The sequence below is a fragment of the Chrysochloris asiatica genome, unplaced genomic scaffold (genome assembly GCF_000296735.1).
Source record: "Chrysochloris asiatica unplaced genomic scaffold, ChrAsi1.0 scaffold00007, whole genome shotgun sequence".
In the NCBI taxonomy this organism is placed as follows: domain Eukaryota; kingdom Metazoa; phylum Chordata; class Mammalia; order Afrosoricida; family Chrysochloridae; genus Chrysochloris; species Chrysochloris asiatica.
The window spans coordinates 10,919,836-10,932,330 of record NW_006408525.1 but is presented as its reverse complement, the minus strand read 5'-3'; the positions used below and the strand labels follow the sequence as shown (position 1 = coordinate 10,932,330).

At 50.9% G+C, this 12,495-nt stretch overlaps 1 protein-coding gene across 1 annotated transcript; it reads right to left on the bottom strand.

Moving 5' to 3' along the window:
• Positions 1-2,307: 2,307 nt before the first annotated feature.
• Positions 2,308-12,250, bottom strand: MPO (myeloperoxidase). The gene is made up of 12 exons (XM_006833637.1): positions 12,175-12,250; positions 11,953-12,046; positions 11,475-11,650; positions 11,152-11,275; positions 10,941-11,070; positions 10,655-10,861; positions 9,275-9,596; positions 6,932-7,092; positions 5,258-5,504; positions 4,613-4,783; positions 3,188-3,425; positions 2,308-2,515 (listed from the first exon to the last, which is right to left on the bottom strand). The coding sequence occupies exons 1-12, from the start codon at positions 12,248-12,250 to the stop codon at positions 2,308-2,310; spliced, it is 2,154 nt and encodes a 717-aa protein (XP_006833700.1).
• Positions 12,251-12,495: the final 245 nt, after the last annotated feature.

The window sequence follows — 12,495 nt, the reverse complement described above, 5'->3', positions numbered from 1 at the left end:
CTAAGTTGACAGCACACCGCCACCATCGCCAATCTTTACTGAAGTCAGCTGTCACATCTTTCTTCCATGGAAAGGCTGGCTGGTGGGTTCAAACTGTTGACCTTTGAGTTAGCAGCTAATCACCACCCGGACTCCTTTCTGAAGGAGTAGCTCCATGGTATTCCTTATGCTGATGTCCAATACATATTCATAGGTATTGTAAAATGAACATGTAAAATGACCCTCTGGATAAGCTCAGCCAGGCTTAGGCCGTCACATCCTGACTGGTGGGGGCATGGGTTGAAAACAATTAGTCATCTTGTGGGACGTGTCAAAGGGTCAGCAGACCTGGGTTATAGCCCCTGTTCTAGCACTCATGTCTCCACAGCCTCAAATGAGTCCCCTAATACCTGTGAGCATGGGTTGTTGTTGTTAAGTGCCATCAAGTCAGTTCCGACTCATAGCGACCCTGAACAGGGTTTCCGAGGCTGTAAATCTTTATGGGAGCAGAAAGCCTCATCTTTCTCCCGCAGAACAGCTGGTAGTTTCGAACTGCTGACCTTGAGGTTCACAGCCCAATTCATAACCATTATGCTACCAGAGCTCCTTGTGAGCATGGGTGGATAACATTTATTCTGCTTCTCACCACGGTGAGTTTCTAAGGGTATCTAGGGCAGGTGCAGGTACTTTACACCCTATTACTAGGCACACCTTCAGGCTCCTGGCAGCATGGAAGAGGGAGGGAAAGAATCAGACTCAAGCTCCAGGCAAGACTGTTAGAAAATGACACTCCTGTCCCTCCTTCAGTGCTAACCTGTCCCTCTCCTGGGCCATCATTGTCCTTGTTCTGGGGACCCAGCCATGAGAAGCCAATGTGAGCAGGAGTCTGGTGCCTTGAAGGCCCTGAGACACTGTGCCAGGTTGAAGGGATACAGGATCCAGAGATGCCCTGTCACCTGGGGAGGGCCTGCCTGCTCACCACACCTGTCTTCTCTCCCACTAGACTGTGAATGTCTTGAAGGCAGGACAGCATTTTGTCTCCTCAGCACAGGACACAAGGCCTGACATGGAATGAGCATGTAGCAAATGTTTGTCAGAGCAGTGACTGAACCTACCTAAGGCCTCAGTGACTACAGTTCCTATTCTCCAGGGTGGTATGGGTGTCTCCTCAGCCTGACCTGGCCCGTGGGAGTCTAGAAACCAACAATCCTCCATCTATGAACCAAATCACACTAGATCCAGGGTCAGCGTCCAGAGGGAGCCTCCTGTGAGGTTCCTGTCCCAACACAGACACAAAGAGATCCTCATCAGCAATGCTTTATTGTCATAAACATCAGGTCCAAACAAGTAACAAGGAATTGCTGCTGGGCCCCAGTTCCTCTCTAGACAAGCTCCTGTGGATAAGCAAGATAGCAGGGTAAGGGAGAAAGGGGACATTGTGGACTATGTCCAGCTCTCCTGGACCCCTAAGTTGACTACCATCAGACCAAATGTTAATGGATCATTTCCCAGGAGTCATCTGCTACTTCTCATGGCCAGGACATGGTCAGGGTGTAAGTCCCAGGAGAGCACAAAACGATGTCATTCTCACCTCTCTATGTGTCCTGTGTTAAGCACAGTGCCTGACACATAATAGAGGATCAATAAGTCAAATCCTAACCAGTTGCCATGAAGTTGACCCCACTTCATGGCCACCCCATGTATGTCAGAGTAGAATTGCTCCATAGGGTCTTCACGGGCTGTTTTCTAAGGATCAGATCCTCATCAGGCCTTCCTTCTGAGGTTCATCTGGGTGGACTCAAGTCACCAACCTTTCAGTTAGCAACCAAACACATGAACTAACTGTACCACCCAGGAACTCCTAAGTGAAGAACTAGAGGTGCAAACAAGCCCTAAAGAGCTATAATAGTTATAGTTTAGAAGAAAGAAAACCCAGGTTTAATGAGGTTGAATAATTTGCCAGAGGTCACACAGCTAGCAAACTGAAAAGCCAGGATTTGAACCCAGGCAGTCTGGTGCCTGAACTTGCACCCTTCACCAATCCACTCTGGCGCCTTCCATATACATAATAATCACATAAACAGCCAGCACATATGATACGCACATAGACAGTACACAAAAATCTACCAGGTTCATAGACAACACATGGGAAATGCCAATTTATGTACTTTACACACACTCACACATGAACGCATGTCTGGTCACAGATTCTTCTTGGCTGACATCTAGAACAGGGATGAGCTCTGCCTTGGGGAAGAAAGAGCTCTGTGGTCCCAGCTGGCCAACCAAGCATGCTCACTCTGCATGCTGCATCCCCTGACCCAGCCCTTAGGCCTTGTCCCTCCAGGAGGTCAGATCCAATGCAGGGAGCGTACTGCAGTTGACAAAGTCCCGGGGGAACGTGTTAGACATGAAGATGTTGTTCTTGGACACAGTGGTGATGCCTGTGTTGTCGCAGATGATACGAGGTAGGGAGATCTTGGCCAGGGCCCGCCGCTGCTGTGTGCTAAACACACCCTTGTTCTCCCACCAAAACCTACACAGAAATACGGCAGGCATTGTGCATGAGGATACAATCGGGGCTTGGTGGGCGTCAGCTGGCTTGAGCTGCTCCCTGTCAGCCAGGGGCCTTCAAGCAAGTGGAGCCCCATTCCCAGTGCAAAGTAAAGCACAGCTGCCTCCTTGACCCCACCCCAGCAGTCTTCAGCACCAGTAATACTGGTGGCATATACTGGCTCACCAAGTCCTATGTCCCTGTGAGAGGCCGGATCCAGTGGGGAGAAGGAAGGGGAGAGAATTTGGGGGGGGGGGGTTATAGTTGGTCCATTTAGAGAGGGAAACTTTCCCTAAGTTTCCCAAGGCACAACAGGCTAGGTGAGAAGGACAGGACAGATGTCAAGGTCATGGGGAGATGGTACTGGGGCAAGTTATGGGAAAGAAAGGATCAGACTTCTCAGTAGTAATCGACACATCCGTGTCAAGGGTGACATCACCTCTGTTACTCTCCCCTCATCTCCAGTGACCCAGGACCCTCCTTGCTGCAGCCCCAACAGACTCAAGGCACTTTGGGGATGGCCTTGAAATACACTGGGAAATGACAGATTCCTTCCAGCCTCTTCATTTGACAGGAGGAAGATACTGGCATTCCTGAGAGGTCTAGGAATATGCCCACAGACAGACACACAGCAAGCCTGAGTCACTTCCTTACCTATCACCATCCCGGAGCTTCCTGAACTGGGTCCCTATTAGGCAGGCAAGGAGTGGACCCACCCGGCCATTGGGCAGCAGGGGCTCTGCCACGCCACCCATCCAGATGTCGATGTTGTTGGGTGTGCCGTACTGGGCCATCAGCTTCCGTGCCAGGGCCAGGTTCTTCATCACAGTGCCCAGCTCGCCCACCGTTTTTGGCTGTGTGAGTCCACAGAAGCGCCTCCAGGCATTGTATCCTGTGTAGGAAATGAGGGAGGTGGCTGTGGGTATGTCCCTTTTCTGTAAGATGGGAGGTCACTGGGAATAGCTGGGAGATCCACAGGAATACATGTCATAAACTCAGAAAGTCTACCTTTCCAACACACTAAGGTCAATTATAGGAGTCCTGGTGTGGTGCTGCAGGTTGGTGCATTGGACTGCAAAGTAAGTTTGAACTGCAAGGTCAGTGGTTCAAATCCACCAGCCGCTCCTTGGAAACCCTATGTAGGGTTGCTAGGGTTGGAACCGACTCCACGACACTTAACAACAAGGCCAATTATGGGAGTACATGAGGAAGAAGAACACAGAAAGGCTAGTCCCTGACTATATGCTCCTAAGGAACCCTGACCCCCTGGCTCAAATCAAGACCCAATCTGTCTCCCTCTTGCCCTCCTACTATAAGACAAACCCTTGTTGTTATTGCGAAGTGCCGTCGACTCATAGTGACCCTGTAAACAAGAGGGAGCTTGCTTCCAAGGAGTGACTGGTGGGTTTGAACTGCTGATCTGGTTAGCAGTCCAATGCTGATCCTACAACACCACACCAGGATTTGTCCTAATTCTTCCCAGGTCCAGGAATAGACACTACCCTCTGGAGCTACCCAATAGCAACTCAGTCTGATCTGAGATGAAGTGTGCCTAGAAGCTCCACCACACAGGCTGTCCCATAAGGCAGCACAGGTTTGGGAATCAAGCTGATCTGGGTTCAAATCCTAGCTCTGCCACTGATTGACTGGGAAAACCTGGATAAGTTGGAAATTTTTCCAAATCTCAGTTTCCTCATGAGCAAAATGGAGGTGAAAATAATATCTTCTTAGACTTCATATAAAATGAAGCTAAAGAAAATTATGGAGACAGATTTTTGGACTGAGAAGGGACTTGTTGTGATAACTGTCATGATGTTCCAAGTTTGAGGGTAACAGCAATTCAGTACAGGCCAGGAGGAGCTGAGCCAATGGATCCAGGGAGAAGTTGGGGTCTGACCTCACACTACTTCCTAAGAACAAGGCAGTGGGGTAAGAAGAAACTTTGGAGCAGCTGGGAGCACTGAGGAGGGCAGGGTCCCTAGAGTGGATCTGGGAGCCCAGTGGGCAAGCTTTAGCACCTCTCTCTTTTCCTGTTTGGCTGCTGAAAGGTGGGGTGAGGGTACTCCTACAGCCCCTTACCTGCGAGACCATGGTCCCGGCTGCGTTGCATGTTCAGAGCCGGCAGGTCCAGTCCAATCCTCATGACCTGCTTGAACAACCGCTCCCGAATCTCATCCACCACAATTTGGTTCTGGCGATTCAACTTGGCAGGGGTGGCCATGAGACCCCGGAGGATGGGGTCTATGCCACCTGGAGGCAAAAAGAACGAGGTTGTGGAAGGACCTGGTTCAGTATCCGAGATCAGGTTGGAGTCAGGGACAAGCCCAGGACAGGGGTGAGAGAAGAGAAGAGGGCTGGACACATGTAGCTCCTGGTGCTGAGAAGGCAGGTCTTCACAGCTCACCTTCACATGAGCCAAGGGAATAAGATCTCAGGAAACTAGACCTTTTAGACCTGAAGGTTGGTTTACACTCAGCACATCTGTTATTCTCATGAAGAACAGCAATACATAGGAAGGAACCAATTCCCTGTAAGAGCCATCTCTATCTCCACTCTCAAAGAGGCCTTCCTCACTAATTAGAAAGCAAAGTCAGGTGAATGGTGACTAGAAAGTCAGATTCAGATCAGATCCTTGAAAATGTTAAGAAAAGAGAATGTCTCCCCACTATTCTCCCTGCCCACCCTCAGATGCCAGTCCATTTTCTAGGCCCAGGCCAGCCTCACCTTCCAGTACCACCCTCCAGGTGGCAAAAAAGACTTCACTAAGTGGGACACGGCTAATGGGCCGGTACTGATTGTCCAGGCGGAACATGAAGGGTTGGATGAGGGTGTGGCCATAGCGGAAGGCATTGGTGAAGACGTTGGCGATGCGTGGGTCCACCGAGTCATTGTAGCTGCGGTATTTGGGTAGGTATTTCCTCAAGGCCTCTGGCCCCAACACCAGGGGCAAATAGTCCCGGTAAGTGATGATCTAAAGGAAAGATTTCAGATTGGCCTCTCTATTCACCTTGTCTAACAGAGTGGTACCATGTGGTATATAAAAAAAGAGTTCTACTGCTTGCTATGTGAAAAATGCTGTGTGTCTTAGGGCCAGTTATTAACCTCTCTGAGCCCCAGTTCTTCAAATGTAAATTAAGGATCATTATATTGTCCATTGCCTTGTCGTTATTTTTGTATGCTACTTCCTAGGTTGTAATCTTTATAGGAAGGAGCCCTGGTGGTGTGGTGGTTAACGGCTTGACTGTTAACCCAAAGGTCAATGGTTTGAATCTACCAGCTGCTCTGTGGGAGAAAGACAAGGCAGTCTGCTTCCATAAAGATCATTGTTGTTCTGTTGTTAAATACCATTGCGTTAGTTTCGACTCATAGAGACGCTTTATAGGGTTTCCAACCTTGCAGTTCAAACCAACCTTATGGTCAAGCGCTTATCCTACAGGGTCACACCCTAGAAATCCTACAAGGCAATTCTACTCTTTCCTATAGGGTTGTTGTGAGCTGGAATCAAGTCAGTGACATTGGGTTTGATTTTTGGTGTTTGGTAATCTTTAGGGAGAAATCACTAGGTCTTTTCTGCCATAAAGCCACTGGTGAGTTCAAACCACTGACTTTTTGGTTAGTGCTTCACTATTGCTCGTTCCCATCGCCTTGGATTAAATAACAAAAGGCTTTATCTTTGCAATAACTGATGTCTCACTTCTCCTCTTAGCAGGTAAGTTCCTGAAGGGTTCACAATAGGGCTCAATATATGTTTGTGGAAGTGGAGGGAAACAGTCTACCCCAATGAAAAGGGAAGCTGTAAAACAGCATCACTCTAGATTCTGGCATTCTAGAATTTTCTGTGAAGCTTAAATGAATCGCACGTAAGTCCTTAGCACAAGTCAAAAACTCACCCTTAGCGCCTGCAACTCTCCCTTCAGAGTCAAGGGGTACTAGATAGGTGTGCATGTGTCTGTGTGTGTTTGCATCTGGGGGACAGCAGGGTTGCTGAGAAAGCAGCCAGGAGCACGGTTTCAGGATAAACGAGACAATTCCCGCTCACTGGCCAGGGCAAAGTCAAAAAGAGGAAAGGGGATGAAGGAACACAAGGGTGACTCTGAAATTGAGGAAGGAAGAAGCATTTACTGAACAGCTACTATGTGGCAGGAACCCTTGAGAAGAAGAGGAGGAAAGAAAAGTAACCTTAGTTAGATACCTAATACCTGCCAGGTGTTTTCATTTGTGTGTCCTTTATCCCTTACACCATCCTGGATGAAGAAACTGAGGCTTAAGAGGTTTAAGTAACTTGCCCAAGGTCACATAGCTAGGAAGCTACAGAGGCAGGTTTGCATTTCAAGTTTGTCCAGTCCTCCCTCCTCTTGCCACCCCTCTCCAGCATCACAGACACTCAGGACTGCCTACCTGGACCATGGCACCGACAATCTTCCGGGCTTCCTGGTAAAGCCGCTCTCCATCCCAGCGGGGGTTCAGACGCCTGAGCTGTGTGGCCAGCCGGTTATGCTCCCGCACAAGGAGGGTGTGCATGGAGGTGAGCTCAGGCATCTCACTTGAGCGAGTGTCCCCTTGGTAAAACAAAAGCCACCATGATTTCTAAGACCTCCATCCCAGGCCATGGCCTACAGTGCCCCCACCCCTCTTCTCTCTCCATCTTCCCACGCCAGGCTTCTATAGGAGGTGGTCCCTGATGTCCCAGTCTGTCATAATAGCTTCTTCTGCTTAGGCTCACTGCTGTTGGAAATGCTCATTTGGTAGTCATCACATCTAACACGTGACTTACCCCCTTCCCATCTATGAGACTGGGAGACCCTTGAGGACAAGGACCACGGCTTCTACCTTTCTGTATCTGAACTCCTTCCCAGCACACACATACTCATAGACATGAAGGGCTTAACACAGTGAGTTGTTGTTGTTGTTGTTAAGCACTGTTGAGTCGATTCCGACCCATAGTGACCCCGTATAGGGTTTCCGAGGAGCGGTTGGTGAGTTTGAACCGCCGACCTTGCAGTTCAAACAACTTTGCAGTCTGGCACATTAACCCACAGTGCCACACCAGGACTCCAACACAGTGAGTGCCTGGTACAAAATAGGAGATTCATTGGTTGACTGTGGTGAAGGTCAAAACACAGCATGCATGTTGGCACTCCCAATTTCCATGTCAGATAGAGTTAATGGATCACAGCACTTTCTCCTAAAACTGGATAAACTTCAATACAGGACTCGAGAAAACCACGGTCATCTGATCCGAGTTGCCATCTTTACCTTAACTACATGCTGGTTGTACAGCCTGCTTTGGGTGGTGGGGAAACTAGGGTATAGGACTTTTGGAGTCCACACCCAAGGTCCTGTTCAAGAGAACTGAAGGAGACCCTGATCCCTCTAGGCCTCCAGAGTAGGGACCAGAGGCCTAGGGCCAGGCTCACTTCAAAAAGATCTGGGTTCATGCCTGACCAGCTTCTCCACCCATGAGCATACAGAAGTCACAAGGAGTCAGGCCTGGGATGTTCAGCTCTTCACCAGGATGAAAGCAGACCAGAGGAGGCCAGTCCCTTCCCAGGAAGCCCACACTGGTGCTGTCCTTGCTATTCCTCCCCATGGGCACTTGATTCTCTCCACCTGGCTGAGGGGCAGGGTAGCCAGAGCAAAGAGCATCTACTAAACTTACATTTTAAAATATTGGAAAATTTCTGGCGTGACCACTAGTACCATCCCAACCTCATCTGGAGGATACTTGCTTTTGTTTTTTAACTGAAAATTCCATCCTTTCTTATTAAGGTTCTTCAATATGGACCAAAACCAAAAGCCACTGACACGGAGTTCAACTCATAACGATCCAATAACACAAAGCAGAACGGCTCCCTAGGGTTTCCAAAGCAGTAAATCTTAACAGGAGCAGACTTCCTTTCTCCATGTCTTCCTCCTGATGAGCGGCTTGTGGGTTCTGAAGCCCAACACTTAACCCACTGCACCTCAGAGCTCCTAATCAATCTGAGCAGCGCTATCCAACAGAACTTCCTGCAATGAGGAAAATGTTCTACATCTGTGCTGCCCAATATGGCAGCCACTGGCCATATGAAAGTCTCAGTGGTTAAAAGTACTTAGCCGCTATCCAAAAGGTATGCCATTTGACCCCACCAGCTCCTTCTTGAGAGAAAGATGTAGCAAAGGTTTACAGTCTTGGAAGCCCTATGGATCAGTTCTACTCTATCCTAAGGACCACTATGAGTTTGAATCCACTCAACAGCAGGGGCTTTGGTTTGGTTTTGATTAGCCATATGAAGCTATTGAGTACTTGAAATGTGACTGGTACAACTGAGGAAGTGAATGTTTAATTTAGCTTAATTGAACTTAATTGAAATTTAAATAGTTACATGGGGCTAGTGGCTACTCTATTGGATAGCTCACTTCTAGAGAGTAATGGTGTTACATTGCTCACTGTCCCTCTAGCTCCCTGTCCCTGAGGGACTCCACTCTCCTCTCCTCCAGAGTCCAGGGAAGAAAACAAAGACTGAAAAAGGGTGAACAGATGGGAAGAGTCTTCTCACCATGCCTATGCGTCCATCTTCGGATTTTATTTTTATTTTTGGCCTTTCTGGCTCCATCCAACTATTTACCAAGGCAACTGATTAATAGCATGAAGTTGGTGAGGATGGAATTTCTCTAAATGCAAATGCACAAACTCTCACAAGCAGGCAGGTTGTAACTCCAACACAGCACAGCCCCTGAGCCATCCCACCACTGACTGACCTGCCAGGAAGCAAGGGATGCGCACAGAGCGGTTGGTAAGGAGGCAGGGGTCATCGTGCAGGTTGTCGAAGGGCAGCAGAGCCCTGCCGTTGTCCGTGAAGCGGTCATTGACCTTCAGCAGCCCCAGCTGCTGGTTAGTCAGGTTTCGGAGGTCCCTGGCTAAGGGATCCTCGCTACCATACACCATGCTGGCATCCACGAAGGAGGTGAGCGCATTGATCTGGTTGCGGATGGTGATGTTGCCCCCAGTGCAAGCTGGGCAGGAGCGGAAAAAGGGGATGCAGTCACGTTGGTTCTTGATACGGGGGTCATTGGGTGGGATCTGTGGCACAGAGAGAGACCCAGCTGTTCACCAAGGGCGGGGACAGTGGCAAGGGTAGTTCTTCCCCTGCCCATCCTCCTGAAGGCCCTAATTCAATCTGGAAAGCAGCCCTGAGGTCCAAAAAGGGAGAGGGTGACTCAGACACCAAAGCAGGAGTCCCCCAAGATTATTTGGCCCCTTCGTGCTGTTGGAAGGTCACTCCTATGTCCCCACATCATCACTAAGCAAGGTACCTCTGAGCATCCTTCCTCCACACTAAACTTCTTTCCCTCTCTCCTTCTCTCCCTCTTCCCTATCTCTTCACAATCTCATTCTGCCTCATCACTTGCCTTTCTCCTCTTGGTTTTTCAGTCTCTCTGCTTCCTTCTTCTTCCTGTCTCTCCCAGTCTCATCCCTGTCGCTCCCCTCTTTCTTCCTCTCCCTCCTTCCTTTCCTCCTGTGTTTCATAGCCACCACCACCCCTTCTAAGGAGCTCTGATAACCTGAAGGTCAGCAGTTTGAAGCTACCAGCTGTTCCGCAGGAGAAAGATGAGGCTTTCCGCTCCCGTAAAGATTTGCAGCCTCGGAAACCCTGTACAGGGTCACTATGAGTCGGAACCCACTCCACCGCACACTATCACCACTGCCACTGCCACCCCTTCTCAGTATATGTTTCAGACCAACCACCCTACTCCCACCCATCCAGCACATCCTTGGACTCTGCTCTGAGTAAGGGGGAGAAGGGGTGGTAGGGGGAGACGGCACCCCTCCAAGGGGAAAACAGGGCCGAACAAAGGGACTCCTACACTCCCGAGGTTTGAAGGATCCTGTGAAGGGCCCCCACCCCAGGACTTTCTCCCAGTCTAACAAAGAGCCAATTAAAAACATGCCTGGGCGAGGCAGGAGCAGAATGGGAGCCCCTGGCTGAACACTATCTACTCTGAACTCCTCTAAACTCGAGAAGGGTGGGTGGGTGGGCAGGGTTAGCCTTACCCATTAGGGGCTGGGAAAAGGAAACCTGGGCACTTCTGGAGTATCATCCCTCCTCCCTACCCTGAAGGCTCGGGAAGAACCATCACCTTGAGTGGGAAACAGGGTGGCTGCTGCAGGCAGCTGGTCTCACAGTTGAGGCCAGTGATGAAGGAGACCCTGGCGGCAGGTTCAGGGGTGAAGTCGAGGTCGTGGTCCAGCAGCTGACCCCATTGCATGAACATGAGCGAGCGCTCCTGGTCCGGGGTCAGCTGCTCGGTGGGGAAGCGCACGATTGCGTTGGAGACTGCGCGAGCCTGTAGGGGGACCGAGAGTCTGGCGACAGCCTGGACCTCTGATGGCCTGGGGACTGGCCTCGAGCCCGCTAGTGCTCACCAAGGGCACAGGGAAACCGTTGCGCTTGACCCCGGGTGTCCAGCCGTAAGGCAGTGAGAAACCATCTTCATACTCGGCAGGCAGCCAGCGAGCAAAGGCCCGGTTGGAGGCCCCCAATGTGGGGCTCCGTCTGCGGGAAGGACAGGGGTGTGAACACCAGGTGGCGCCTTGGCCCGACCCTGGGCCCTGGCTCCTCCCCAAGAAGCCGCACCTGTTGTTGCACTTCCCAGTGATGGTCCGGTACTTGTCTCTGTCTGGGCACGTCACCCCCACGTCCTGGTAGGCACAGCCACTGGACTTTGAGAGCAGGTTCAGCTGGAAGGGCGTTAGCATGTCTGCCAGCCAGGGAGGAAGGTGTGAAAGCTGAGCCACGAGGCTGAGTGAGGTTGGGAACTTAGGACACCCTGGGTCCAGTCTGAGAACTTGGAGGGGATACTAGTAAGCCCCTAAGACTTCCCAAAGGGAGGAGTGGGGGTGTTGGTGGGAAGTGGTTGGGTTACTAGCAGAGCCGGGGGCTGGGGTGGGAATGGGTACCGGTAACATTGAAGGGCCGTTGCCGCACTGGCCGAAGCTTCTCCTCCAGCAGGCCTAGGGCCACGTGCAGATAGTCTGCGGCCCTCACAGCTGTCCTGGTCGCTGCCACGGGCTGCTTGAAGTATGACAGGAGTTCCATGGGGCTAGCTGAGCCACTGCGAAGGCGCTGTTTGATGCTGCCCAGAAAAGGGAAAGTGGGGGCTGGAGAAGGTTACACATGCATCCAGCAAGCCTAACCCAGGGGGTGGCCACACAAGACAACATAGACTACAGTTGAGTGTCAATCCAGACAGAGGCAAGGCCATGGGAGGGGTGGTTTTGAAACACAACCACCAGAAACACAAGGATTCACAGACACAGACAGACTGATAAAGGATCTCACCATCCAGCTCAGCCTCACCTCACCCCAGCAAACCTAGCCTCCCAAACTCCTCCCCGCCTGCGCCTGTTCTGAAAGACCCTGTACCGGCTCCCCCACCTTTCCCGCCGCTCTTTGTAAGCCTTGTCCACCAGTTGCTTGGCCTCTTCCATGCTGGTCAGCACCATTGCGGTTTCCACCTCCCCTGGGACAGCTGCCCAGAATCATGAAATCAGCAGGGTTCTAAGCCTCCCATCCAGTCCCCAGAACCAGGGAGATCTGACTGGAGGTGAGTAGTCAAAACCACCCCAACACTCTTTTCCCTCCTTTATGGGCTGTTACCTGGAATGGTGCCCTCAGAGGGTGGGAACATGGCCTGAGTGGCCAGGAGTCCAACCAGGGCCAAGATCAGCTTCATCTCTGTAACAAGACCCCAGCCTAGTCAGTTCCCCCGAGCCCACAGTGCATTTGGGAGCCCCACCATCTTTCTTCTCCTGGACCACTCCCTCCCACCTTCATACCTAGCCCCATCTCATCCCACCCAGTCTAGGCCTCCTTGAGTGAGAAACCACAGCCCACACCCAACTGCTAAGACCCAGACCCAAGGACCCCACCTCCACAGCTCACCTATCTCACACTGAGTTTGCGCTTTTATGTCCTCCA